The 25,436-nt window shown below is 43.7% G+C and overlaps 3 protein-coding genes and 2 long non-coding RNA genes across 7 annotated transcripts; 3 read left to right on the top strand and 2 right to left on the bottom strand.

Moving 5' to 3' along the window:
• Positions 1-39: 39 nt before the first annotated feature.
• On the top strand, positions 40-718 carry LOC133527061 (uncharacterized). Its single transcript, XR_009800817.1, has 2 exons — positions 40-123; positions 363-718. It is a non-coding gene; the product is annotated as an uncharacterized LOC133527061 (long non-coding RNA).
• Positions 684-8,754, bottom strand: LOC133527060 (cyclin-dependent kinase 7). Its single transcript, XM_061863949.1, has 7 exons — positions 8,415-8,754; positions 8,099-8,267; positions 6,239-6,373; positions 5,577-5,742; positions 4,555-4,732; positions 3,482-3,654; positions 684-2,453 (listed from the first exon to the last, which is right to left on the bottom strand). Exons 1-7 carry the CDS (start codon positions 8,466-8,468, stop codon positions 2,312-2,314), a joined length of 1,017 nt encoding a protein of 338 aa, XP_061719933.1. The 5' UTR covers positions 8,469-8,754; the 3' UTR covers positions 684-2,311.
• Positions 8,755-8,938: 184 nt separating this feature from the next.
• Positions 8,939-13,186, top strand: LOC133526810 (DET1 homolog). Its single transcript, XM_061863603.1, has 5 exons — positions 8,939-9,991; positions 10,067-10,192; positions 10,270-10,481; positions 10,662-11,564; positions 12,612-13,186. Exons 1-5 carry the CDS (start codon positions 9,674-9,676, stop codon positions 12,802-12,804), a joined length of 1,752 nt encoding a protein of 583 aa, XP_061719587.1. The 5' UTR covers positions 8,939-9,673; the 3' UTR covers positions 12,805-13,186.
• Positions 13,187-13,237: 51 nt separating this feature from the next.
• On the top strand, positions 13,238-17,848 carry LOC133526821 (uncharacterized). 3 transcript variants are annotated; one of them, XM_061863619.1, is made up of 4 exons: positions 13,238-13,434; positions 14,701-14,869; positions 15,243-15,354; positions 16,898-17,848. In XM_061863619.1, the coding sequence occupies exons 1-4, from the start codon at positions 13,371-13,373 to the stop codon at positions 17,243-17,245; spliced, it is 693 nt and encodes a 230-aa protein (XP_061719603.1). In that variant the 5' UTR covers positions 13,238-13,370; the 3' UTR covers positions 17,246-17,848. The 3 variants fall into 3 exon arrangements, with proteins under 3 accessions (XP_061719603.1, XP_061719602.1, XP_061719601.1); XM_061863618.1 differs by having other exon boundaries at positions 14,695-14,869; XM_061863617.1 differs by having other exon boundaries at positions 14,686-14,869.
• On the bottom strand, positions 17,738-21,247 carry LOC133526828 (uncharacterized). The gene is made up of 2 exons (XR_009800778.1): positions 21,132-21,247; positions 17,738-19,875 (listed from the first exon to the last, which is right to left on the bottom strand). It is a non-coding gene; the product is annotated as an uncharacterized LOC133526828 (long non-coding RNA).
• Positions 21,248-25,436: the final 4,189 nt, after the last annotated feature.

Raw genomic sequence — 25,436 nt, 5'->3', positions numbered from 1 at the left:
CCACACTGAGCGCGACACCGTGTATATACAGTGTGACTTCCTCAGGACTGGTCGTGGAGTGTCGCCTGGCGGTGCTGTCGGAGCGCGACGTGTGACGTCGTCGCGTCGCACTGGCTCTTTATCGTGAGTCCACTCTCAGTCGCAGTAATGTAGGAGAGTTTCCGCATGGTGACAAATGATACAGAGCCGACCATCTTAGCCCTACATAGCTGCGTAAAAGTTCTTGTAAGGTCCACATGCCAAAATAGTTATGGTGTATGATGTCAAAGCAACTATTATCTTGGCTCGCGAGTTGATGTCGCAGTGAGTTTCCCCTTATTTGAACTGTCCATTGTAAATTTCTTTTTTTTTGCTTTTTCCAGATAAGCAACACCGATGTCATTTCTCAAAAAAAAAACGTTTGTGCCCCAAGTTAATGTTGACCTACGAGTGTCCCCGTTGTGTTTCCGAACCCGCTCTTTGCTCGGTGCAGTTGAGCGAGTTGTAAGATTTACCAAACGTAGTTTGTATTTGTCATATGTAAAGATCGAGCGTTGCTATTTTGCTCAAGATTTTTATAATGTATTTTTTATTTAATCTATAAATCTTATGCTTATGCTACTTTTGATGTCTAGTCAAGCTTCAAGAACACTGTCCAATCGTTATGTTCTGTAAAAATTCTGGTGATGAAAAAATAAGCAAACTCTGTCAAAATATATTTACTTTTGTTTACTTGAAATGCAGTTTTTCAACATTCCTCATAATCAAGTGTGTATTTTCAATATGAAAGAAACAAATGCATTATGTTAAGACTATAGGTCTGATTGTACAAAGTCCCGCTTTAAATTAATCACTTAAATACTATCAGGAATTACATTTCATTGATATCCAGTTGAATCCCCTTTTCACAAGACAGTAAACGGCTCACGACGACCTCGTCCATAAGCCTTTTTTAATGGTCCACAATACCGTTTCGTCGGCATACAATTCCTAAATCGTCACCTTCCTAAGTCATCCACATTCTTATATCGTCAATTTCCTATCTTGTCCATATTCCTATCTGGTCACAGTGCTAACTCAACTCGTCACCATTCATAAATGTTAATGTCTTCTATAGTAGACTGCTAAAGCGATACAGGAATGGTGACAAGTTAGCACTGTGGACTATTATAGGAATGTAAACGAGTTAACGTGACCACATAGGAATGTCAAGGAAATAGGACAGTGGACCGTATGGTCTGCATGGCAATGAGGACAACTTATGAAAGTGATGAAATAGAACTGTAGACTAAAGTCGCCCTGAGCCCAGTAAAAATAAATTTTCTATAAATCTTCTTCTTCTTCCTCGCGTTGTGCCAGAATTTTGCCACGGCTCATGGGAGCCTGGGGTCCTCTTGACAACTAATCCCAAGATTTGGCGTTGGCACTAGTTTTTACGAAAGTGACTGCCATCTGACCTTCCAACCCAGAGGGTAAACTAGGCCTTGTTGGGATTAGTCCAGTTTCCTCACGATGTTTTCCTTCACCGAAAAGCAACTGGTAAATATCAAATGATATTTCGTACATAAGTTCCGAAAAACTCATTGGTACGAGCCGGGGTTTGAACCCGCGACCTCCAGATTGCAAGTCGCACGCTCTTACCGCTAGGCCACCAGCGCTTAAATTTTCTATAAATATGAACTAATTTTATTTAAAAAAAATTTAACAAGCATATATATATGTCTGCAAGAGATACCACTACATATATTAGGAATTCCGGCCGGAAGTGTAAATATTTTCTTTTCTTTAATATAAAAATGAACTAATTTGTTGAGTATGAGCAAAAAGTTGTTATTGGTTGTAGAAGCAATCTAAGAAAAAATAATGCTTGTGGTTAATTGGCATACGTCAACTTTGAGCAAAAACGACATCTTCAAGTCGTTAAATTTGGGGCATATCTTCTGCTATTAATAACTCTGGTTTGTAAAACTGTAGAAAATAGCCGAATAGTCAAGTGAATAGGGGCTTCCAACCTATTAAAAACATCTCTATATTCCAACTGCAATCTAATCAATTGTCTGTTATTAACCCTTTACCAGGCTGACAGTTCAAAAATGACAATCGAATGTCAGTCTTACTCATCGAAAATAGAACACATGTTTGAAGAGCCGCATGTGGGAAATATATATCCCTTAGCCTGGTAAAGGGTTAAGGCTTGATGCATACGTATTTATCAAGGAAGTTGCAGTTTGAATTTAGAAGATTCACATGAGAAAATAAGCGTACCTCTCCAGTAGCACTTTTAAATGACATAGATTGCACTCCCTGTCATTGTACTAAGTTATGGCGCCGGTCAGAACAGAAGTTTCTTGGGCAGGGAGCCGCCGTCGATACTGTCTAGCAGTTTCCTCTTGAGTGTGGGCTTCTCCGTTTCCATCTTTGTGAAACTCGAGGGCATCGGGAGCTTGTTGCCCACTGTTGGGGCTGGCTTGTTGCTGGAAAATAAAATAACAGATAATGAAATAGGATAATAGTATAAATAATACATGTGTCATGTGTGTGTAGATGTCATTCCAAATCTAGAGCAGAGCCCAACTGGGGAGGTACCTCTACCTTGAAAACAGCAGCCAAATAACACTATACCCTACTCAGTGTTGTGTTCCTGCTGGTGAGTAAGGTTTCCAGAGCTCAACGAGGGTGCGGAGTGTTAGGGTCGGCAACGCGCATGTAACTCCTCTGGAGTTGCAGGCGTACATAGGCTACGGAGACTGCTTTTATCATCAGGCGGACCGTATGCTTGTTTGCCACCGACGTAGTATAAAAAAATGTGTGTGGGTTGCGTAGTGTTTCTATCGCAACCTCTAAAGATTTATAGTCCAATGATTTACTTGTCGAATTTTCATTCGAACGAATGGGTTTTTTTAAAAGGACCGATTTTTCTTAGCTTAGCTTACAAATCTACCAAAAACCTAAACTGACTTTTAAAGTATGAATCATCGGACATTGATTAAGAGGAAACGGGAGTTGATATTTAAATATTTTAGTTAAATATATCCGTCTCGCTAACGGAAGCGGCTCGTAAAACTAGTGCGATAAGGACAACACCAGGTTAGGCGAAAAATCCTGCGTAAAAATCACAAAAAACGATATTTCGTACTCGACTGTTTCCTCCTCCAAAGCTTAACCAAATGTAAAGAAATTTTGAGATCTAAATGGTAATGAAATTATCTGTGTCAGAATGTTTTGCTTTTTAAGCTAATTGATGTCAGTTTTGAATAACATGCTTCTCTTTGCGGCCTAGTAAATTAGGCCGTTTTTGAGAATATTTGATGTGCACTGCCACCTTAAGAAACAAAAATATCAGAAAAATTAAAAATAATAATCTGTGTTGAAAAAATCATTGCACTAGCTTCAAAAACCACAGAGGAAACAGTCGAGTACGTTTATATGGAGAATGACCACTCCTGTTGCCTCTTAAAAATTGATGTATCTACTTTTATTACCTAACTACCCGTGGGCTTACCTGAAGTACGGCATCTGCAGCGCCTGCGTGCAGTCGCAGCGTTTAGGCGGGAACAGCACGAGCAGGCTCTCGAGCAGTTGTATGAGGTCGTCGGCCGCCGCGCTGAAGATATGTCGCAGCGGCTGTGCTGGGAACTGCTTGAATTGCACATAGTCCGGCAGCCCCTTCATGCCCTGGAGACATTTAAATAATATGCTGTAAAGCAGTGGTTCCATTTTGGTGTTGAGAGGAGTGTCGGACCTAACGGGGAAAGTATTTTTGTTGTATCAGATATACAATGATATCTAGCCAACTATACGGTCAAATTCACAAACATGTTTACAAGCCAACATTCCGAAAAAAATATAACATGACCTTATTGTCAGTGTCCTAGAGGCCTATAAATATATTTTTGGAATGTTGACTTGTAAAGATATTTGTGAACTCGACTGTACAAGGACTACATAGAAAATATGAATAGGGTTCATTTCGGTTATCTAATTTGGAATCCGGGAATCTCCTAGGCTAGGGAATTTGATTACCAGAAGAACTATTGACTATGGATTTTATAGTATAGGTATCTTATACACCCTGTTTTATTTTATTTCTGTTAATTTCAAGGGTGCATTCCTGAGCTTAAATTAAGTAACTTTCTGAAAGACACTGGTATTCTAATTAACTCCATTTCGGAGATACTCAATAATTTATTTTTATCTTATAATGCCCTTACGAGCGTATACACTTGCCTTGGGGCCTGTTTACATATTGATTAGTGTTTAGTACGAGTGTGTACATTTGCTACTAAACGTAAGTACTATCTCGGAAGATCGATGTTATAGAAATGACATTGATATGTCACAGCTTTCAATTGTTTGGTTGAATTCAATGTAATGCCCGTATTACAACAACGCTATATGCAACATTTAACTACTTTTTATAAAAATAAAAAAAATGATAAAAATTATAAAACAAAAGTTTTTTTTGTAAATTAACTATGATGCCATTTACTTTCCTTAAACGTACTTACCCATATTCCGGAGTTAACGGAATTCAATAAAAACACGGTGTAGATAGATCGCAATAATGTTACTTACGGGCCAATTCTCATCATTAGGTGTGCCAAACACCTGGAATATGCGCGTCAGCTGATCCAGGTCCGACTCCCCAGGCAAGAAGGGCACCCGGAGCAGGAGCTCTGCTAAGATGCAGCCGATGGCCCACATGTCCACACCCGTGCCGTACTGCCGAGCCCCGAATAACAGCTCTGGTGATCTAGAATGCGATAATTGAAATCATCAGAAATCATACATCCAATTTGAAAATATAATCTTACGTGAACAAATGTAGAAAATGCAAGTGATAAATCCTTATTTTGTGAAATCCTTGAACTACTTTTACAATAAACTGGCATTAGAATAGGCACAGTCAGCCAAGAAAGTGGTTTACCACTTTCTTGGCTGACTGTACAGCAGCAAAACTATTAGCTTAGCACCCCTGCATTTGCTGACTGTACATAAATGCAAGAATAGGCGGGTCCTCGCCTGAACGCGCGGCCTCGACCGAGGCACGTCTACACTGGCCAGTTTATGCGCGAGCCAATTGCCTCGCGCGTATGCTCGCTCTGTGTGGACCCGCCTAATGAGGTACGGTCACGTCTGTAAATATCGATACGAAAAAAGTGCCAAAAATTTATATACACGACTTTATTGCCCATATATTAAGATAGTGTATACATATTTTAGGCACTTTTTTCGTATCGATAATTTCAGACGTGACAGTACAAGAATGCTCATCAATACTTATTATTAAATATGCCTTCGATTCCATGCCAAAGTGATTGTTAGTGCCAGAAAGCTGAAATTGGGTGATATAAATCAGTTAACAAAATTGTTCTGGCGTCAACCCTATAGTGTGGGTGGGGTGTCGTTGGATGATAGGGCTTTAAAAACGAAGAATTCTTTAACTACCATTTTTTGATAAACATATTTTCAGAAATAATCACTCTGAAAGAAAAAGCATTGGTAGCCTAGCAGTAAGAGTGTCAGAGCTATGATGCCTTGATGCGATGATCTGTCCATCTTTTTGTGTTGGGGTTTGTTAATGGCAATTGTCTTACCTGTACCATCTGGTCACCACTTGATGTGTATTTATCCTGGTGGGAGACCCAAAAGCCTTGGCAAGACCAAAGTCACCAATTTTCAGTATTCCTTCCCGATTTATCAATAAATTGTTTGGTTTCAAATCTCTGTGCAGTATCCAGTTTTGATGCAGATACTCTAAACCTAAAAATACAAATATTTTTCATCAATACTATAAGGAAAACAGCTTATGGACACTATTTCCAGGTGTGAGAGTGAACCTTTCATCCTTTAATATTTTAATACCTAATATTTCGTTCGAATGCAAAAGGTTAAAATCACTTGTAACTTTCACTTTCTATGCAATAAAATCTTGCAAGTTGACTCTTTTGCATTTTCAATGTTGGGTACTTCAACTATGATTTACAACCTCTTTAGGGTTTAACTATTAACTAATTCCCTAAATAGCTGGATTGATTCAATGTGTTGTATAGTTAGAATTTTTGAAGATGTCCAAATTTTAGGAAGAGCTCTTAAGTAATATAAAGGAGTTATGTGACCACTCATTGAAAGTATAGTGGAACTACCAACTTCCTCTCTTTATCTTAGTTTTTGTCTTGGTTGCATCCTCAGCTGTGGCTTTGGATCCCAGGGTCCATATTTATAAGAAAAACTTTCCTAAATTCCATAAGGTACTTACCACTCAATGTCATGATCATGTAAGCTTTCACATTAGCTGGAGTGAGCACAATGTTGTTGTCCTTAACTATTATCTCTAAGTCAGTGTCCATAAAGTCAAACACTAAAGATACATTTGATTTTTGTCCAAATACATCTGTAAAGTAAAAATACTAGTGTAAAATACAAATTCCACTAAAATCACTTTCATTTATGTTATTGACAAGATGACAAACACTATTATTAGTGATATTGTACTTTAAACTGTCTGGACTGTCTTGCGGTTCTGATCAAACCTTTGCTTTTTATCTACAACTTGTCTCTTAAGCAATGTACGTATCCAAAGAGATGGAAGGTGTCAAGAGTGACGCCGATTCCGAAAAGCAAGTCAACCGATGTTGTAGATTATAGGCCAATAGCGGTTCTGTCTATTTTTGGCAAGGTGTTCGAGAGTGTCATTTACCAGCATCTACTTGCACAAATAAGTCAAAAGCTTGATAATGTCCACCACGGTTTTCGCAGGGGTCGCTCCCAGTTGGATGGGGGCAAGCAAGCAAGGCTTTTGACTTGGTTGATAATGACATGTTATTGATCAAGCTCTCGTCATTAGGGTGCACTCCAAATCTGCTTAAATTTTTATCGAACTATCTCAAAGATCGGAGGCAAATGTCCAGATAGGTTTTAGATCAAAAGACTACTCGGTCAGGTGTGAGTCAAGGTAGTAATCTAGGACCTACTCTATTTTTGACGATGATTAACGATCTTCCCTCTGCTATTAGCAATTCTAGATGCCTGGTGTTTGCTGACGACCTTAAACTCCTGCAGCCAGTGGCTGATATTCGAGACTGCAGTTACTAGTTGCAGTTAAATGTGTCTAAGTGCAAAGTCATTTCCTTTTCCCGTTCCAAAACGCATAAGAATTTCCCTTATTGTCTACAAGGCGTTCCCCTTAACGTGTTAATAGTATGCGGGATTTAGGGGTCACAATTGACAAAGGTCTGACCTTCCATGATCACATTCTTGACGTGTGTAAAAAGGCTAATAAAAACCTGGGTTTTACCATGCGGACCGCTTCCCAGTTCCGAGACACTAGGATTGCGTTGCTCTTACAACAATACAATACTACAATACTTTTGTCCTTAGCCGACTGGTGGAATTTAACGACTGGTGGAATTTAACTGCATCGCATGGGATCCAAACAAAGTATAGGGATATGATTGAGAGAGTCCAAAAAAAATTCACTGGGTATCTCTACAAGAGGCTATATGGCCGCTATCCTTTTCTCTATCCCTCGTTATTTGTGGCAGGTATGGTCGGAATGGAGACGCTAGAGTTCCAGAGGAAAATGCTTCTTGCGATCCATTATGTCTTGCTTTTCCGGGGCAAAGTGGATAATCCTTGTGTGCTCTAGAGCATACGGCTGTTCGTTCCCAATGACTATGTTCGCAGTCCCCGCGACTCGCACGCAGTATGTCCACGTCAAGAGCCCTTACACTTCTAAACGGTTTAGTTGGCTTGGACCAGGATGCTGACCTTTTTAATGATAAGTTGAATGTTTTGTGCTCGAAAATATCCCAATATTTAAATGTCTCTATCAGACGTCCCTAAACTGAGGCGGTTGGGAGATATGCCAAATAAAATATGTTAATGTTATAAAATGTTGTAATTTTTATCTAGAATTATTATGAATTGGTTTTTTTTATTTCTATTTACTTGTTTATTGGATAGAGAAATTTACGGCTCTCGACGACCAGGCGCTCATTTTCATGTTGTCCGTGAATACTATCAAAATGTTTTTCAAAATTCCATAGGCTTTAAGTAGGCATTACAACTATATCATAAATACAAAAAATTACTAAAATAGAATCTTTGGGTCAAATACCTAATAGTCCAATCAAGTTGACATGCTGCAGCTCCTGCAACAACTTTATTTCTCTGAGTGCAGTCCTGTTTATGCCATCCTGAGCCTCCAAACGAGAACCTATTTTAATCTTCTTCACAGCCACTATTTTGTCAGTTTTCACATCTCTTGCTTTGTAAACGGTTGCAAACTGAAATGCAGCAATAAAAACAAAAGGTTGAGGTTATCAATAAATTTTAGGTTTTGTTTGTTTACATAGCTACGAACCTTAAAAAAGATTAAATGCTTTTTTTATTTAAAGAATTGAGTTAGTATTTGTATTTTGAGTAATACTCACTTGGCCTTCTCCAAGGAAGTCAATTTTTTCATAACGTAAGGTAGGCTCTTCCATTGTGACTACAATTTTGTAGATTATTACAAGTAACTAGTATTTATCTTATTCTCATCATGCTAGTAACTATACTAAACAAATTAAACAAGAACTGCACAAAACACACCATTCATTTCTGAGTGCGTTGGCCTTTTTGAACTCGCCTCAAATGAGTCAAACGATGGCAAATTCAAAATTTGACAAATTATGTTTTCCTTCCTTACGAGAGGGATGTCAAAAGTTAATCCAACGCAAAAACCGGTTTTTAGCCGATGGTTTATTTATTAGCTCAAATAGCTTTTAATACGTTCAAATACCTCACCTCAAACTAATTGTAAAACTTTTATTTAGTAAACGAAATCAAACATTTATCATAACAGTATTTCCTTTTATTATAACTTTTCTTCTAAAGCAAGTTATTAATAACTAAAAATATGAGTTATTAGGCCTGAAATTTAAATCATCTAATCTTTTATTAAGGTTAGTAAGTAAATTATTTTATTGACAATAACAATATAAATAATGGATATATACAGATGATTACTATAACTAGCTTATATCTAAAATAGGCCCTTGAGGCATTGTACCAAGGATGCTGGCGGCATTTCCTCGTTGTATCGCAATACTGATACGTTGTGCGAGGAAGCCGCCAGCTCTTCGGTCACCAGTTACGTCAACCAGACGTTTCGCGATTTCTCCAAAAAACTTTTGCGCGCTGGGACCCCATGGACCTAGGGTTTCAACGCCAAAAGGTACAAAATGGTACTCTCTACCGAGGCTCTTATATTTATTACGTTTCAAAATTTCGGCGCTTTCCGCCGCTGCGCCCGCTTTTACATTAGTCCGTTGGAGGTGGGACGGTGCCAGTGTGTCTACGCAGGTAGCATCCCACACTAACATCCGTCCCAAGCTCCAAGGAACCAAGGACACCCCATCAGGCCTCTTGCCATCATCCCTGATAATGCCAGTTGGCTCAAGAAGAGCAGGCACATTGATGGTGGCAAGAGATCGACGAATTAAGTAAATTTATTAAGTAAATTTAATGGTATCTGAACGCACAATGACATAAAGCTGTCAGTTTGACATTTAGTTCGAATCTGTCACTGTCATCTTCTACGTAACAACAGTACGTAATGTGTGTGTATCTAATGTGTATTGTTGCAAGACGCGGTGTCGGCAGCTTTTAGATATAAATTATAAATGATTATTTGTCGTTTAGAATAATAATGGCTTCTACTAGCACTAATCACGTATACTACGAAGACATTCCACCTGGTACTCTCAATGAGGAAGATTTTATTTGCACTGAAAAAATTGTGCCAAGAAAAATAAAACCCCAAAACATTGTAGTTCGACTCATGGATAGAGAAATTTACGGCTCTCGACGACCAGGCGCTCATTTTCATGTTGTCCGTGAATACTATCAAAATGTTTTTCCAAATTTGACCATAGTCAATGTTGAAAAGCCTCCATGTTTCCTACGAAAGTTTAGTCCAGACGGGAAACATTTTATCGCATTTTCTGCAGATCAAATGTCTCTAGAAGTAAGTTTAAATATATATTTTGACATATCATGCTAATGTCTTGGTCTGTCTTTGTAAACACATGAAATATTGCAGATATATGAGTATCGAGGAGCAGCTGCTGCTGGAGACTTGGTTGCTGGTTACCCTCTGGATTTGTTAAATGCTGATGCTGACGTTCATTACAGGATAAGGACCCACATATTTTATAGATTTTTTAAGGTGGGGATTGCTATTAAGTTCCTAGTCAATATAATTTACTTATTTTTTATTTATTAAATATAACTTAACTTTCACAGCCAAAATTCACAGTAAATGTGTGTGTGCAAAGAGTGTTCGAGAGGCTACCAAACCACCCGCCAATGGAGCAACAGCTAAACAGAGAGTGCAGCCTGTTCACAGAAGATGGCCGTTATGTGATCATTGGTTCGGCTGCTCATATCCCTGATGACTTGAGACCTCACTTCTATCATATACATAGTAACAATGAAGCAGTAACACCAACTATAAGGTAATTTAATAATTGTGACTTAAAACAAAACAATTAGTTATTTTTACACCTTTTTTAATAGGATTCTGAGGATTCAATTAATTAGGCTTTGTTTTGTGTGGCTTTCAGCAAGTAAAAACTTTTTGTTTGGAAATTCGTTTTACATAAAATTTGATAAAAACACTCATTTTATATTTACAGGTCTGCTTTGGAGGACTACTCCCTTCATTTAGTAGATTTACACCATGGAAAGTTGTGTGACACCAAACACTTTAGAATAGACAAAATCTATTTATCACACAACCAAGGCATATATCTGTATAAAGAAGTGTTGGCAGTGTTGTCAGTGCAACACCAGACCATACACCTGTTTCAAATTGTAGACGGAATGCTGATAGAAATTAGGAAAATCGGCAGGTTCTGTTATGATGATGATCCTTTCCTAGTAAACTCTGTGTTTGCACCACCAGCTAATGAGAGGCCTTTCCATGAAGAGACAATAAATAGCCTAAAGCATAGGCTTCTTGTGTTTCTATTTAAAAGAGCCAAGTCCATCAGTGATGAAACAAAGGACCCTCTGGAATTAAGGAAGTTTTATAAATACTTTGACATGTTTAAAAGCTTAAGAATGTGGAAGATGCAGTTGTTAGATGAGGACCATTTATTTATAAAATATGCCAGCGAGGAAGTGGTCACACTGAGGGTAGCTGAACCAAATAGTCAATCATCATTTTTTGTCATTTACAATATTAGTCAAAGTAAAATACTGGAAGTGTATGAAAACACATCAGAAGGGTTGTTGCAATTATTTGAAAATTATTGTGACTGCTTTAGAAATGCCAGGCTGTGTGCAGATTCACAGTTCACTTGTTCCCCTTCCAACAATTTGTACGCCAGACTGACGCAGCAGAGGTTTAAACAAACCATAGTCAGAGCCATCTATGGCGGACGGACAGAAGCTACGAAAAGGATTCTAGCTCAGCTACCAATAAGTGCACAATCTTACAGTGGATCTCCTTACCTAGATTTAGGATTATTCAGTTATGATGACAAATGGGTATCAGTTATGGAAAGGCCTAAAGCTTATGGAGAATATCCCATTAGGTAAGAATTAGTAGGATATACATTAGTTAAAGTAAAGTCTAAATGAACTAACGAAGGAGCGGGATATAGACGTTTTTAATAGCAACATCACAACTATAAGACGGATTCTAACAGACAAATTACTTGAGTGAGCGAGTCGTATGTGTTGGCATATTATTGTATCGATTAACGTATTAAGATTACTAATAAGTTTTGGTTTCTTTGTTCAGTATATAATATAATAAGTATTAATATTTAAAAATATTAGTGGTAACACGTTGTAAAAAAAAAAAAAAAAAATCTAGTGCTAACCACCAATTATCTGTTAACCTGTTGCTACCGGTGGGAACCTATAATTGGCTCTTTGTTATCTATATATATAACTATTGTACAATCTATAGCTGTTGGTTCTCCGAACAATAAATAATAAATAATAAATAATAATAAAATTCTCAGATACAAATAATTATGTAAATTAAAATCATGTACCAGTCCTTTACAAAACTTATTGTTTACTTGTGTTCATTAGTCTTAGTTCTCTTAAATCCCTGTAGATACTTATAACTTCTTTATTAATTCAATTGAATTAGAGGATTGCAGTTTTAATAATGATTATATTCATATCCAATGGTTGGAGTTAAGGCGCCTCTTACTATAGTCAAACGAATTTGAACCTTTAATACGCTAGTTACGTTTCATATTTAAATAAAAATAAAAAAAATCATTTATTTCAGACCTTGGTCCATACAGTGTTAGTTTGACTTACTCTAGAAATTATATTAAATTGTTATTGACATAAACTTACAATATTTTAGGGTTTAAACTGGAGCCAGGCACATACACTAGTAATAACTACATACAGTCATGTGAGTTATGTGTATGTAGCTAGCACTGAGTGTACCCTGGTCCAGTGCACAAGAAGCTGACTGTCAAGCCTGTCAGCTATAATTGCCAGGAGACTGTTGCGGCTGCCCCGCAGGCGCCGCAGCGCGGCATGGCAGTGTTGTCGACTAGTAATATGCGTCCTACATTACGTTACTGAAGTTTCACGTCTATATTTCGTTGTAGATTCTACGCCCGCGACTCAGGCCTGCTGAAGTTCAAGATCTACGCGGGCGTGCTGGGGCAGTCGGTGCCGGCGTCGGCGCGCCGCCTCGTGGCCTTCACCTTCCACCCCACCGACCCCTTCGCCATCTCCGTGCAGCGCACCAACGCCGAGTACATCGTCAACTTTCATATCAGGAACGCTGTCTTGAGCTGACGTCCACTGTGTCCTCATCAAGTTGTTCAACTAGCTGGTTTCAGCTAGTTGGATTGTGAACATGTCTCTGTTAGACAAGTGGCAGTTGGCAGAAAACTTTTCACTCAGTTTTAAGTATAGCCCATTTAGAGAGTGGGCTTAAATGTTACTATAGTAGATATATGTATAATACCTATATGCTTTAATTTAAAAGTGATAATGAAATAATCACAAGAATGTTGATTGTTATATCCTGGAAATATAATATTTAAGAATGACTAATTTTACTGAACTCTAATGGTATGAAATATTAAATTTGTATTATAAATGAATGTTACATTACTCAGAACAAATGAGTAATGTAAGTAAAGTAAAAACTTGGCAAGAAACATGTTAAAACCTATTCCCTTTGTTTCTTTTTCTAATTATAATGAATGCCATGTAAGCTGTGACTTTGACAGATAACATGTCGGCCTAGATATGTCAACAATCAAAACATTTATTTAAAAATGGGAACAAAACACCAAAAATAATCAGCCCTCTCACATACCCCTTAAGATGAGCAAACCGGTGCACTAGATTTCAAGATGCAATACTATTCACCGTATAACGTTTGTCCGAATAACGAGGCTAACTTCCCTTACATACCAAGTAAGCACCTGTCATACCATATATAATAATAAGCAATATTTCCCTTCGGCCGCGTAAGCAACCAGAGCTTCGTAACCAGATGCGATCGAAAACTATTTCTGCCTTGTACGAAACCGGTTGCGATCAAAAACTAATTCCGTCTTACTAGTTATTAGTTACGATCAAACACTTTTCTTTGTTGTACGAAACCTTTCGACCGTTGATAAAGTCAGCTAAGATTATATTTATACACCTTGTTATACAGTATAAGTACTGTACACGTTATATATCTAGTCAAAAATCAGAACACAAAAATTGTACCAGTTGATAATATTCAAATACTTTGTTGGCAAATACAATGTAACCTTGTTCCTTAAAAGACACTGGCTTAAGAGACATGGAGCACTGACATTCAGGATAAGAAATTATCATGAGTATCATGACAAAATATTTAAAAAAAAAAAACCTATAGCTAGATGGCCCAGACATTGGTTTCGTATAAGAACGAGAAGTGTTCGATCGTAACTGGTTACGGGTAAGACGAAATTAGTTTTTGATCGCAACCGGTTTCGTACAAGGCAGAAATAGTTTTCGATCGCATCTGGTTACGAAGCTCTGGTTGCGTATGCGGCCGAAGGGCAATATTTACCTACATATGTATAGAAGGTTCACTTATCTCAAGGCACACCTGATGCGTGTACGTAGGATCGAACATTTTAGCCGATATATTCGGGCCTAAATTACCTTACTAGTAAACTAACGTTTGGAGTGCGTCACTGCCCATAGTGATCAGTTTTTTTTTACATAGGATGGTCTCTCAGCAGGTAATGCAATGGAATGTTCTTCAGTCAGATATTCATAGGATTGGATGAAAACAGTGAACAGCTAATCTAAAGAGTAAATTATAGTCCATCTTCGAACAAAGATCCTACATGCAAAACAAGTGAAGATAATGGTACTATATAAGGTGCTGTGCCATTAGCTGAATTAGTAGGTAGATACGACCATCGTTGTCGTTGTGTCCGATTTGTGACTTTAGTCCAAGTAATCCTAAATAGTCGGAGGCCTAGTCATATTCTCACGTGACAGTCATCTAAGGAACATATTTTCAAAAGTTCTATGCTTCGTCTGCATGGGACGATGATAATTAACAAAAACTACCCTATGTCTTTTCTTGGACTTCTATCTCCATAACAAAATTTATCTAAACCGGTTATAGGCAGACAGAGTTATGTACTTTCGGATTGAGGTTTTGCCGAAAGCGATTATCAGTTATGGCAGTTTCAGCGCCCCCAGTGTTCCCACGCTCGCAAATAGTAGGCGAGGGGGACGTGACCTCGGTGACGCTGCCCGACGGGACTCTCCAACTGTACTTCATACCCGTCTCGCGGACTACCTGCTTCGGAAACCAGTGGGGCGCAGTTCCAGCTTGGTTCATACGTACTATTCCTAATCTGTAAGTATTTGGGGCTACACTAGCGTCATCTAGAATGAAGGTTTATTAGTGCGGACATACAGTCATCTTCTGTCGGCCTGTTGGGACTACCCTGAATTCTGCTTCTGATAGACATGATCTTTTTTCGCTAATACGGCGTGGAAGTCTTCTACGTGAGCGTTGGCGAACATTTGAGAAGAATCTAGGGAGTACCTTTAGGACCCTAAACATGTTATTGTAGAGGACTCGTAAGGCGTTCTGAGTATAGCTAACCCACAGGCCGCTGGTGTAGAACGATTGCCAGAAGTACTCTTTACTTCCCCTGTACAATGAACAAAACTGTGCGAGCCAACATATTCAGTATATGATACTAGCTAACGAATGGAAATAATAGTTTTGCAGCGCCTCAGCCGTTCGCGTCGAATTACCGAGACACTATACAAGCAAGCAACATCTTCCTACAAAATAATGCAGTAAACGAAGAAATATCAAAATATCAGCTCCAAGTTAGTAGACTATTTTATATACTTAGTATCTATATCTGTCACTTCTATAATAATTTAAAATAGGTACTTACCATGGCGTTATATTCTGCCATTCTTATTACCATATACAAGGTGCCCGTGAGCATTGCGAGAGATTTTAACGGTGCATTCCTGGTAATATTTAGAAACTAAAATGTCATATAAAATTTTCTGGATCAGGCCTAGTTTCAGAGATAATTAAATGTTTTTCGAAATCATTCTTTCGCCATAAGTCGGTACAAAACACATTTTTGACTGCGGTATTGCCACTTTGAGGTCTATTCTGGACATACCTATTGATTGACATCGAAAAATTAAAAAAAAATATTCGAGAGGCTGCCCCAAATAAAATAAACATATTTTAGGTTATGTGTTTATCAATAAAAATTACGTTTTATGTACAGGAGTGTTCAAAAAAAGAGGAAAAAAAAATTTTTTTTTTTTTCTCGAATTTCACAAAAAACTCATATAACATTTTTTGCTTCTGTTGCCATCAGGAATGCACCGTTAAAATCTCTCGCAATGCTCACGGGCACCTTGTATAGCAGTATTGGCCGAACGTTAAATTACAATTGAAAATATTGAAAATTAACCATCACAAATTGAATCGTTAACTGTAACCGCGGTTACAGTTTACGGTTCAATTTGTAATGGTTAATTAATTCAATGAACGTTCGGCCAACACTGATAGATAGCACCATCATCGTTAACGATACTAGCTCACCAGTAAACCTTATTACCAATTAGAGGAAAGCGACTACGAACAGAGCGCCTGCCAAGCGGGTGCCCGGCACTCCAATGTGTTATTTTTTTAATTAAAGAACGTCTGCAAACGATATCACAGAGCTTGGAAATAAAAAATGGAAAGTGGAAAAAGTCACTGTCTCGGGCGAGACTGGATTACTAGCCCATCGCTCTGCCAACTGGGCTAGTGATCTAGAGTCGCGAGTTCGATCCTCGCCCGAGACTGAAATTTTCCACTTTTCCCATATTTCTAAAATCTTAATGTAGTTACTTATTACCGTTAATGTTCTTTCACGATCTTAAGCAATTTTAGCATTCACATTGTAAGGGATGTATTATAAGTAGCAGAGTAACAGTAACTATAACCATAGAGAAATATAAGTAAAGAAAGAGTGGTAACTCTATACATCAGTTTCCTTACTAAAACGCGAGTTATTTTGTAGTCGACATCTAACGTCAAGTAGTGCATTTATTAGTACTGCTACCAGATGTCACAAGTATTGCGACTGACGAAAAATGTATTGCCAAAACAATTTACAACTAATATTACAAGCAGAAAGAGTTGAAAATTAAATTCCAGTTAATCCGGTTATAATAATAGGTGAAAATTGTTGAGCATTAGAGTTTTCGTTCTTCGCGACATCTATTGTCAACGAGCAGTACTGATAAATTCCACTACTTGACGCTAGATGTCGTTTTGGTAAGAAAACGGGTGTATGGAGTTTACCCTCTTATGCCATAACTATAAAAGTCGGCAGGTGCGTATAATATTTTTTTGCAGTTTCACAGTGACAAGCCAACGTCATCAACGGACTTGCACTATTTCTGCCCACCGCCACACTCGTTCTGGTACCCGCGGCAATCTGTCGAAACCCAAGCAGAGCCCACCAGGTCCTGCGAGGAATGTTGCAGGGCGTGCGCCTGCAGGCCGACCAATCCTGCAAGCCTGCAGTCGCGCGGCAGCTTGATGTCCATAGACGGCAAGAATGAAGACAAACCCACATGCACGTGCCATATAAAAGTGAACAAAGTTCGGTTTAGCTCGGATGATGTAAAATATGATAAGGTCTGTGACAATTGTAAAAATAAGTGCAATGTGTTGCGCTCTACATCTGATAAGTCAATTTAAACCCCGGCGGTGCTACGCCCGATTATGCCTCGCCTCGAGTTAAGTGACAACCATACCTGAGTCAAAATAATCTGTACCAGTACGTCGTTCAAGTACGAACTAGCCTCGATCCGCCCAATGTATGGTCACATCTGAAAATATCGATACGAAAAAAGTGCCAAAAATATATATACACGACTTTATTTCCCATATATTAAGGTAGTGTATATATATTTTTGGCACTTTTTCGTATCGATATTTTCAGACGCGACTGTACATTACGGTGTACACTCTGTTTCAATGGTATTTCGACTCTAATAAAACAAAGTAGCACTACTATTGACTCATAAAATTTTCGAACAAATGAAATTCAAATACAATAAACACAACTAGCCATACCTTTGTATGGTGGGCGGCACGAGGATATCTGATGACAATACTGTCGTTTTAAATGGCAGATGATTTTGGCGCAAGTATATAGCAGTTAATGGATGGGACATTAAAACGACAGAGGATGTTGAGTGAATTTATATTCTGTTATTATACATATACTTTATCCCTTAACATTACATGTATTTACAGTGAAAATAAAAGTACAGTAATAAAAACAATTTGAGATTTGTATTATCTATGTTCAAAAACATACATAATGCACACGGAAACAATTTACAACACGAACACCACGGCAGTCCTTAGGCTTACAACGAAATAACCCTTTAGACTAGTGCACTTGTACGAGAAATTATAATAATTACCGATAAAGGAAGACTCTAGCTAGCGGGAACATAGTTCACGTTTTCTTTCAAAATACATAGAATATACTTTGGTAGAAAAAAACTCTTCTGCCGACCGTCCCTCAATTTTCAAAGGCGTCATAAATAATAAATCGTAATAAACAATTTAACACTTAAAACTAGTATTGCATAATGAATGTTTAAATAGGTGAGCTGCAGTTTTTCATGCTTTCAGTTTGATAAGAAAACATAAATAAATGCATCGCTTTCCAGGCATAAATGGTGCAACATAGACATGTTATATCTGTGCGGGTGCAGCTAAATGCGATATTGTGATGCAGTTGGTGCAGCGAGTGGCTACTCACAGTCAACATATACTTTGAAATAATTGCTGTCTTATCTCAGAAAAGAAAAACATATTTGCATGAAAGAATACTAAAACGGATAAAGTGATGATAATGTATGTAGAAGTTAGTTTAACCGCAGGACAACATGGCGTTTTAGGTCTCCATATGGGTTCTGGTCCAACACTGATTACTGAGACGACTGAGTGTTGGCCGACATTAATTATTATAATTGACCATCAACCAATACAAATTGAACCGTAAACCGTAACGGAAGGTTACATTTTACGATTCAATTTTTTACCGCATTGTGTGACGTCGTGACAGCCAAAACCAGCTACAATATTTTCACCGCGTTATTCTTATTCGCGTTAGCATTTATTTGTATATTTGGAAACAAATTTGCCATGTAGTGTTGAGCTTTCAGAACATTAGCCGCGGAAATGAATTCAAGATGGAAATACATTGAATAATTCCCAGCAATCTAATCACACTCATACGTAATATAATATGGCCACTGCAAACATTAAAACTGGCGTTCGGGTGGATTCGTAATAGACATGCACCAGCTTAGACATTATTACATAAAACATATCACAAACTATCCATTTAGTTATAAACTGACAGCACTCTACATGAGATTCAAAATCGTGGACAATACACCGTTTAATTTATCTCATAATCAATATAACTCTATTACATTTATCTTATACATCGCAAAATCAACCTTTTGTGTACATATACTATCAATTTTATAATAGCACAACCTGAAAGTTGGCCGCTGCAACTTTTCGCTTTATGTCTAAAGCATTATCTTACCGAGCTAAGACAAAGTGCAAACCAATGCATTACATTACAATTAATCACTAACGCACATTTCCTAAAATGCATACAGCTCGCGCCGCGCGCTCGGCGCTCTCCAAGTGTATTCTCACTCTAAACTGCACTTTACTGAATTACCTAATTGTGTAAAATCATCAGAAAAACTAAACACTTATGGATCTACACTCATCACTGGGTTACATTAAATATAAGAGTTAATCATTTTGTAGCTATTAAATCTTCCGAAAAATACATAACTTCTGCATTTTTGCGCATATAGCAAGGTGTATACTTGAAGTGCATGCAGTAGTTTCTCGCTTTAACGTTATCAGTCGTCTTATCGGTTTACTGTGGAAATTATAATTATGATACAAACACTATTACAAACTTTATTTGACTAGACAGTAGCATAGTACCGACAAACAACCGAACGCGGTCCATAATGGGTGGAATCTTTACCGTAATAATTCGTTACGCATTTAGGCCTCAAATAAGGATAAAAACAATAGTACGCATAATACTATAATCGGTCAATTTTCCCACTATAACACACCAATTTTACACGCTACCTAAACTAGATTAGAAATACTTCATGAGGAAGTGTCTTTAAACATAATATCAAAATAATTTAGTACTTAACTATAGGTTATTTTAAAATACAATTTTCAACTTCACAGCACTTTACCTAATCCTGTGTGAGAATGGATGTAGTCTATGTTATATCTTTACCCTCGACCGCCCGCGCCGCTCACTGTGGACAAACAATTTACTGTTACTTTACTATACGGATACAAATATCTGGTAGAGAATCTATTTCTACAAAAGAACTGGAAATACCATCAAAATCTATAATTGATTTCCCAAAATTGTGTTTATAAAACTAGGGTAGTTGAAATGCTTCAATAACGATCAAATTCATGGTTATCACATTGATGCGGAACCGCATTTTGCTCCGGTCCGGTGTGTAAACGAGACAGCGTTACTTATGCACGTACATATTATGTATACTACTCGGGCGTGCGGATCCACATCCAATGTAAAGATCGCTTTATAGTTCGTCCTTTAATGTAATTTATTTTAAAGGAATGTTTTTTTTTATGATTTAGGAGGCAAACGAGCAGATGTCGCCTATGGACATGTGCAACACTCGAGGGGATGTAAATGCTTCGCTAGCATTTACGATGGAAGTACGCTCATTTTTGAATGAGGCGACAGTACCCAAACAAAACTAAAGCCTGACCGGTAATATATGATCACTCCCCATATTGCGGAATTTAATTGATAATATTTTTTTCATATTAAACTAACTGTCACCTTATTACATGAGATACAACAGCGCTCTCTTGACAATGATCATATATTTCTGGTCGGGCTTTACATAGCTCGGTCTTTTAAACTTGGAGTTAAACTATTGGAGTCATTCGAACGCGTCAAGTTAAGATATGGGGAATACCTTGCATCTTGTAGTCCTTGACACCGAGCCGGGAGTCCACGACAGCCCGTCATAACAGTAAAAAAAATCGCCACCTTGAAATACTCGAGCGTGTCAGATTAAGATATGATGGATTAATTACTTGTTAAATAGTGTCTAATTCAATAATCTGACGATTTTAGCGATCCGTAAACAAGTGACAGGGTCACAAATTTGCAAACAAAATCGCGACCTTGATTTACTCGAGCGCGTTCGATTTTATTTTGTATTCTGAAGGGAATATTGCAAGAATAACGAAATAAAAAAATCTGCCGAAGTGCGCAAGCCGAAGTGTCTAAAATCGTGTATGAAGTTTGCAGAGCGCTTTTTCCCTTTCACCTTTTGGCTATCTCTGGCTCCTATTTGTAAATTAAGTACACTTTTAGATCTGGTTAAGTATAGCTTACGTTTGTAGTTTTGTGACCCGGCCACTCGCTTACGGATCGCTAAAATCGTCACATTATTGAAATGGCCATCATATCTTAATATGCCGCGTCGTAGGGCCGGGGCTGCACTACACACTACAGTACACTGACCGGGTGCTCCTGGGCGAGCGCCTGGTCGCGGATGGCGGCGAGCGTGCGGCGCGTGGCGGCGAACGTGGGCCGCTGCGCGGGGTCGGCGTGCCAGGCGGCGCGCATCACGTCGTAGGGCCGGGGCTGCACTACACACTACAGTACACTGACCGGGTGCTCCTGGGCGAGCGCCTGGTCGCGGATGGCGGCGAGCGTGCGGCGCGTGGCGGCGAACGTGGGCCGCTGCGCGGGGTCGGCGTGCCAGGCGGCGCGCATCACGTCGTAGGGCCGGGGCTGCACTACACACTACAGTACACTGACCGGGTGCTCCTGGGCGAGCGCCTGGTCGCGGATGGCGGCGAGCGTGCGGCGCGTGGCGGCGAACGTGGGCCGCTGCGCGGGGTCGGCGTGCCAGGCGGCGCGCATCACGTCGTAGGGCCGGGGCTGCACTACACACTACAGTACACTGACCGGGTGCTCCTGGGCGAGCGCCTGGTCGCGGATGGCGGCGAGCGTGCGGCGCGTGGCGGCGAACGTGGGCCGCTGCGCGGGGTCGGCGTGCCAGGCGGCGCGCATCACGTCGTAGGGCCGGGGCTGCACTACACACTACAGTACACTGACCGGGTGCTCCTGGGCGAGCGCCTGGTCGCGGATGGCAGCGAGCGTGCGGCGCGTGGCGGCGAACGTGGGCCGCTGCGCGGGGTCGGCGTGCCAGGCGGCGCGCATCACGTCGTAGGGCCGGGGCTGCACTACACACTACAGTACACTGACCGGGTGCTCCTGGGCGAGCGCCTGGTCGCGGATGGCGGCGAGCGTGCGGCGCGTGGCGGCGAACGTGGGCCGCTGCGCGGGGTCGGCGTGCCAGGCGGCGCGCATCACGTCGTAGGGCCGGGGCTGCACTACACACTACAGTACACTGACCGGGTGCTCCTGGGCGAGCGCCTGGTCGCGGATGGCGGCGAGCGTGCGGCGCGTGGCGGCGAACGTGGGCCGCTGCGCGGGGTCGGCGTGCCAGGCGGCGCGCATCACGTCGTAGGGCCGGGGCTGCACTACACACTACAGTACACTGACCGGGTGCTCCTGGGCGAGCGCCTGGTCGCGGATGGCGGCGAGCGTGCGGCGCGTGGCGGCGAACGTGGGCCGCTGCGCGGGGTCGGCGTGCCAGGCGGCGCGCATCACGTCGTAGGGCCGGGGCTGCACTACACACTACAGTACACTGACCGGGTGCTCCTGGGCGAGCGCCTGGTCGCGGATGGCGGCGAGCGTGCGGCGCGTGGCGGCGAACGTGGGCCGCTGCGCGGGGTCGGCGTGCCAGGCGGCGCGCATCACGTCGTAGGGCCGGGGCTGCACTACACACTACAGTACACTGACCGGGTGCTCCTGGGCGAGCGCCTGGTCGCGGATGGCGGCGAGCGTGCGGCGCGTGGCGGCGAACGTGGGCCGCTGCGCGGGGTCGGCGTGCCAGGCGGCGCGCATCACGTCGTAGGGCCGGGGCTGCACTACACACTACAGTACACTGACCGGGTGCTCCTGGGCGAGCGCCTGGTCGCGGATGGCGGCGAGCGTGCGGCGCGTGGCGGCGAACGTGGGCCGCTGCGCGGGGTCGGCGTGCCAGGCGGCGCGCATCACGTCGTAGGGCCGGGGCTGCACTACACACTACAGTACACTGACCGGGTGCTCCTGGGCGAGCGCCTGGTCGCGGATGGCGGCGAGCGTGCGGCGCGTGGCGGCGAACGTGGGCCGCTGCGCGGGGTCGGCGTGCCAGGCGGCGCGCATCACGTCGTAGGGCCGGGGCTGCACTACACACTACAGTACACTGACCGGGTGCTCCTGGGCGAGCGCCTGGTCGCGGATGGCGGCGAGCGTGCGGCGCGTGGCGGCGAACGTGGGCCGCTGCGCGGGGTCGGCGTGCCAGGCGGCGCGCATCACGTCGTAGGGCCGGGGCTGCACTACACACTACAGTACACTGACCGGGTGCTCCTGGGCGAGCGCCTGGTCGCGGATGGCGGCGAGCGTGCGGCGCGTGGCGGCGAACGTGGGCCGCTGCGCGGGGTCGGCGTGCCAGGCGGCGCGCATCACGTCGTAGGGCCGGGGCTGCACTACACACTACAGTACACTGACCGGGTGCTCCTGGGCGAGCGCCTGGTCGCGGATGGCGGCGAGCGTGCGGCGCGTGGCGGCGAACGTGGGCCGCTGCGCGGGGTCGGCGTGCCAGGCGGCGCGCATCACGTCGTAGGGCCGGGGCTGCACTACACACTACAGTACACTGACCGGGTGCTCCTGGGCGAGCGCCTGGTCGCGGATGGCGGCGAGCGTGCGGCGCGTGGCGGCGAACGTGGGCCGCTGCGCGGGGTCGGCGTGCCAGGCGGCGCGCATCACGTCGTAGGGCCGGGGCTGCACTACACACTACAGTACACTGACCGGGTGCTCCTGGGCGAGCGCCTGGTCGCGGATGGCGGCGAGCGTGCGGCGCGTGGCGGCGAACGTGGGCCGCTGCGCGGGGTCGGCGTGCCAGGCGGCGCGCATCACGTCGTAGGGCCGGGGCTGCACTACACACTACAGTACACTGACCGGGTGCTCCTGGGCGAGCGCCTGGTCGCGGATGGCGGCGAGCGTGCGGCGCGTGGCGGCGAACGTGGGCCGCTGCGCGGGGTCGGCGTGCCAGGCGGCGCGCATCACGTCGTAGGGCCGGGGCTGCACTACACACTACAGTACACTGACCGGGTGCTCCTGGGCGAGCGCCTGGTCGCGGATGGCGGCGAGCGTGCGGCGCGTGGCGGCGAACGTGGGCCGCTGCGCGGGGTCGGCGTGCCAGGCGGCGCGCATCACGTCGTAGGGCCGGGGCTGCACTACACACTACAGTACACTGACCGGGTGCTCCTGGGCGAGCGCCTGGTCGCGGATGGCGGCGAGCGTGCGGCGCGTGGCGGCGAACGTGGGCCGCTGCGCGGGGTCGGCGTGCCAGGCGGCGCGCATCACGTCGTAGGGCCGGGGCTGCACTACACACTACAGTACACTGACCGGGTGCTCCTGGGCGAGCGCCTGGTCGCGGATGGCGGCGAGCGTGCGGCGCGTGGCGGCGAACGTGGGCCGCTGCGCGGGGTCGGCGTGCCAGGCGGCGCGCATCACGTCGTAGGGCCGGGGCTGCACTACACACTACAGTACACTGACCGGGTGCTCCTGGGCGAGCGCCTGGTCGCGGATGGCGGCGAGCGTGCGGCGCGTGGCGGCGAACGTGGGCCGCTGCGCGGGGTCGGCGTGCCAGGCGGCGCGCATCACGTCGTAGGGCCGGGGCTGCACTACACACTACAGTACACTGACCGGGTGCTCCTGGGCGAGCGCCTGGTCGCGGATGGCGGCGAGCGTGCGGCGCGTGGCGGCGAACGTGGGCCGCTGCGCGGGGTCGGCGTGCCAGGCGGCGCGCATCACGTCGTAGGGCCGGGGCTGCACTACACACTACAGTACACTGACCGGGTGCTCCTGGGCGAGCGCCTGGTCGCGGATGGCGGCGAGCGTGCGGCGCGTGGCGGCGAACGTGGGCCGCTGCGCGGGGTCGGCGTGCCAGGCGGCGCGCATCACGTCGTAGGGCCGGGGCTGCACTACACACTACAGTACACTGACCGGGTGCTCCTGGGCGAGCGCCTGGTCGCGGATGGCGGCGAGCGTGCGGCGCGTGGCGGCGAACGTGGGCCGCTGCGCGGGGTCGGCGTGCCAGGCGGCGCGCATCACGTCGTAGGGCCGGGGCTGCACTACACACTACAGTACACTGACCGGGTGCTCCTGGGCGAGCGCCTGGTCGCGGATGGCGGCGAGCGTGCGGCGCGTGGCGGCGAACGTGGGCCGCTGCGCGGGGTCGGCGTGCCAGGCGGCGCGCATCACGTCGTAGGGCCGGGGCTGCACTACACACTACAGTACACTGACCGGGTGCTCCTGGGCGAGCGCCTGGTCGCGGATGGCGGCGAGCGTGCGGCGCGTGGCGGCGAACGTGTGTAACGTTGTACGTATACGTATAACGTACATGTTTTAATTAAGTACAAGTTTTAATTATATTATCTTCCCAACTCTAAATAATATATTTTTTCCTTAACGACTGTACTCGCGGCCGGTCCAGCGACTACGTCATGGAAAGTTCGAGATGCAGCGGGGCGAGCGCCTTGTCCTTCCGTTGACCGCGAGGGCAGCCAGTCCGCGCCACACCCGATAAGATACGCACGTACGGCCGCGCACACGGAGCAGTGTCGTCTCGCGCGCCGTACGATTTTTAAATTCGTAAATTTAATAATTGTGAGCGCGGACAATTATAATTATTATTTATTAAATTAATCC

Source organism: Cydia pomonella, chromosome 17 (assembly GCF_033807575.1).
Source record: "Cydia pomonella isolate Wapato2018A chromosome 17, ilCydPomo1, whole genome shotgun sequence".
Classification (NCBI taxonomy): domain Eukaryota; kingdom Metazoa; phylum Arthropoda; class Insecta; order Lepidoptera; family Tortricidae; genus Cydia; species Cydia pomonella.
Note: the sequence above shows the minus strand (reverse complement) of the source record. Positions and strands in the feature narration are given on the sequence as shown.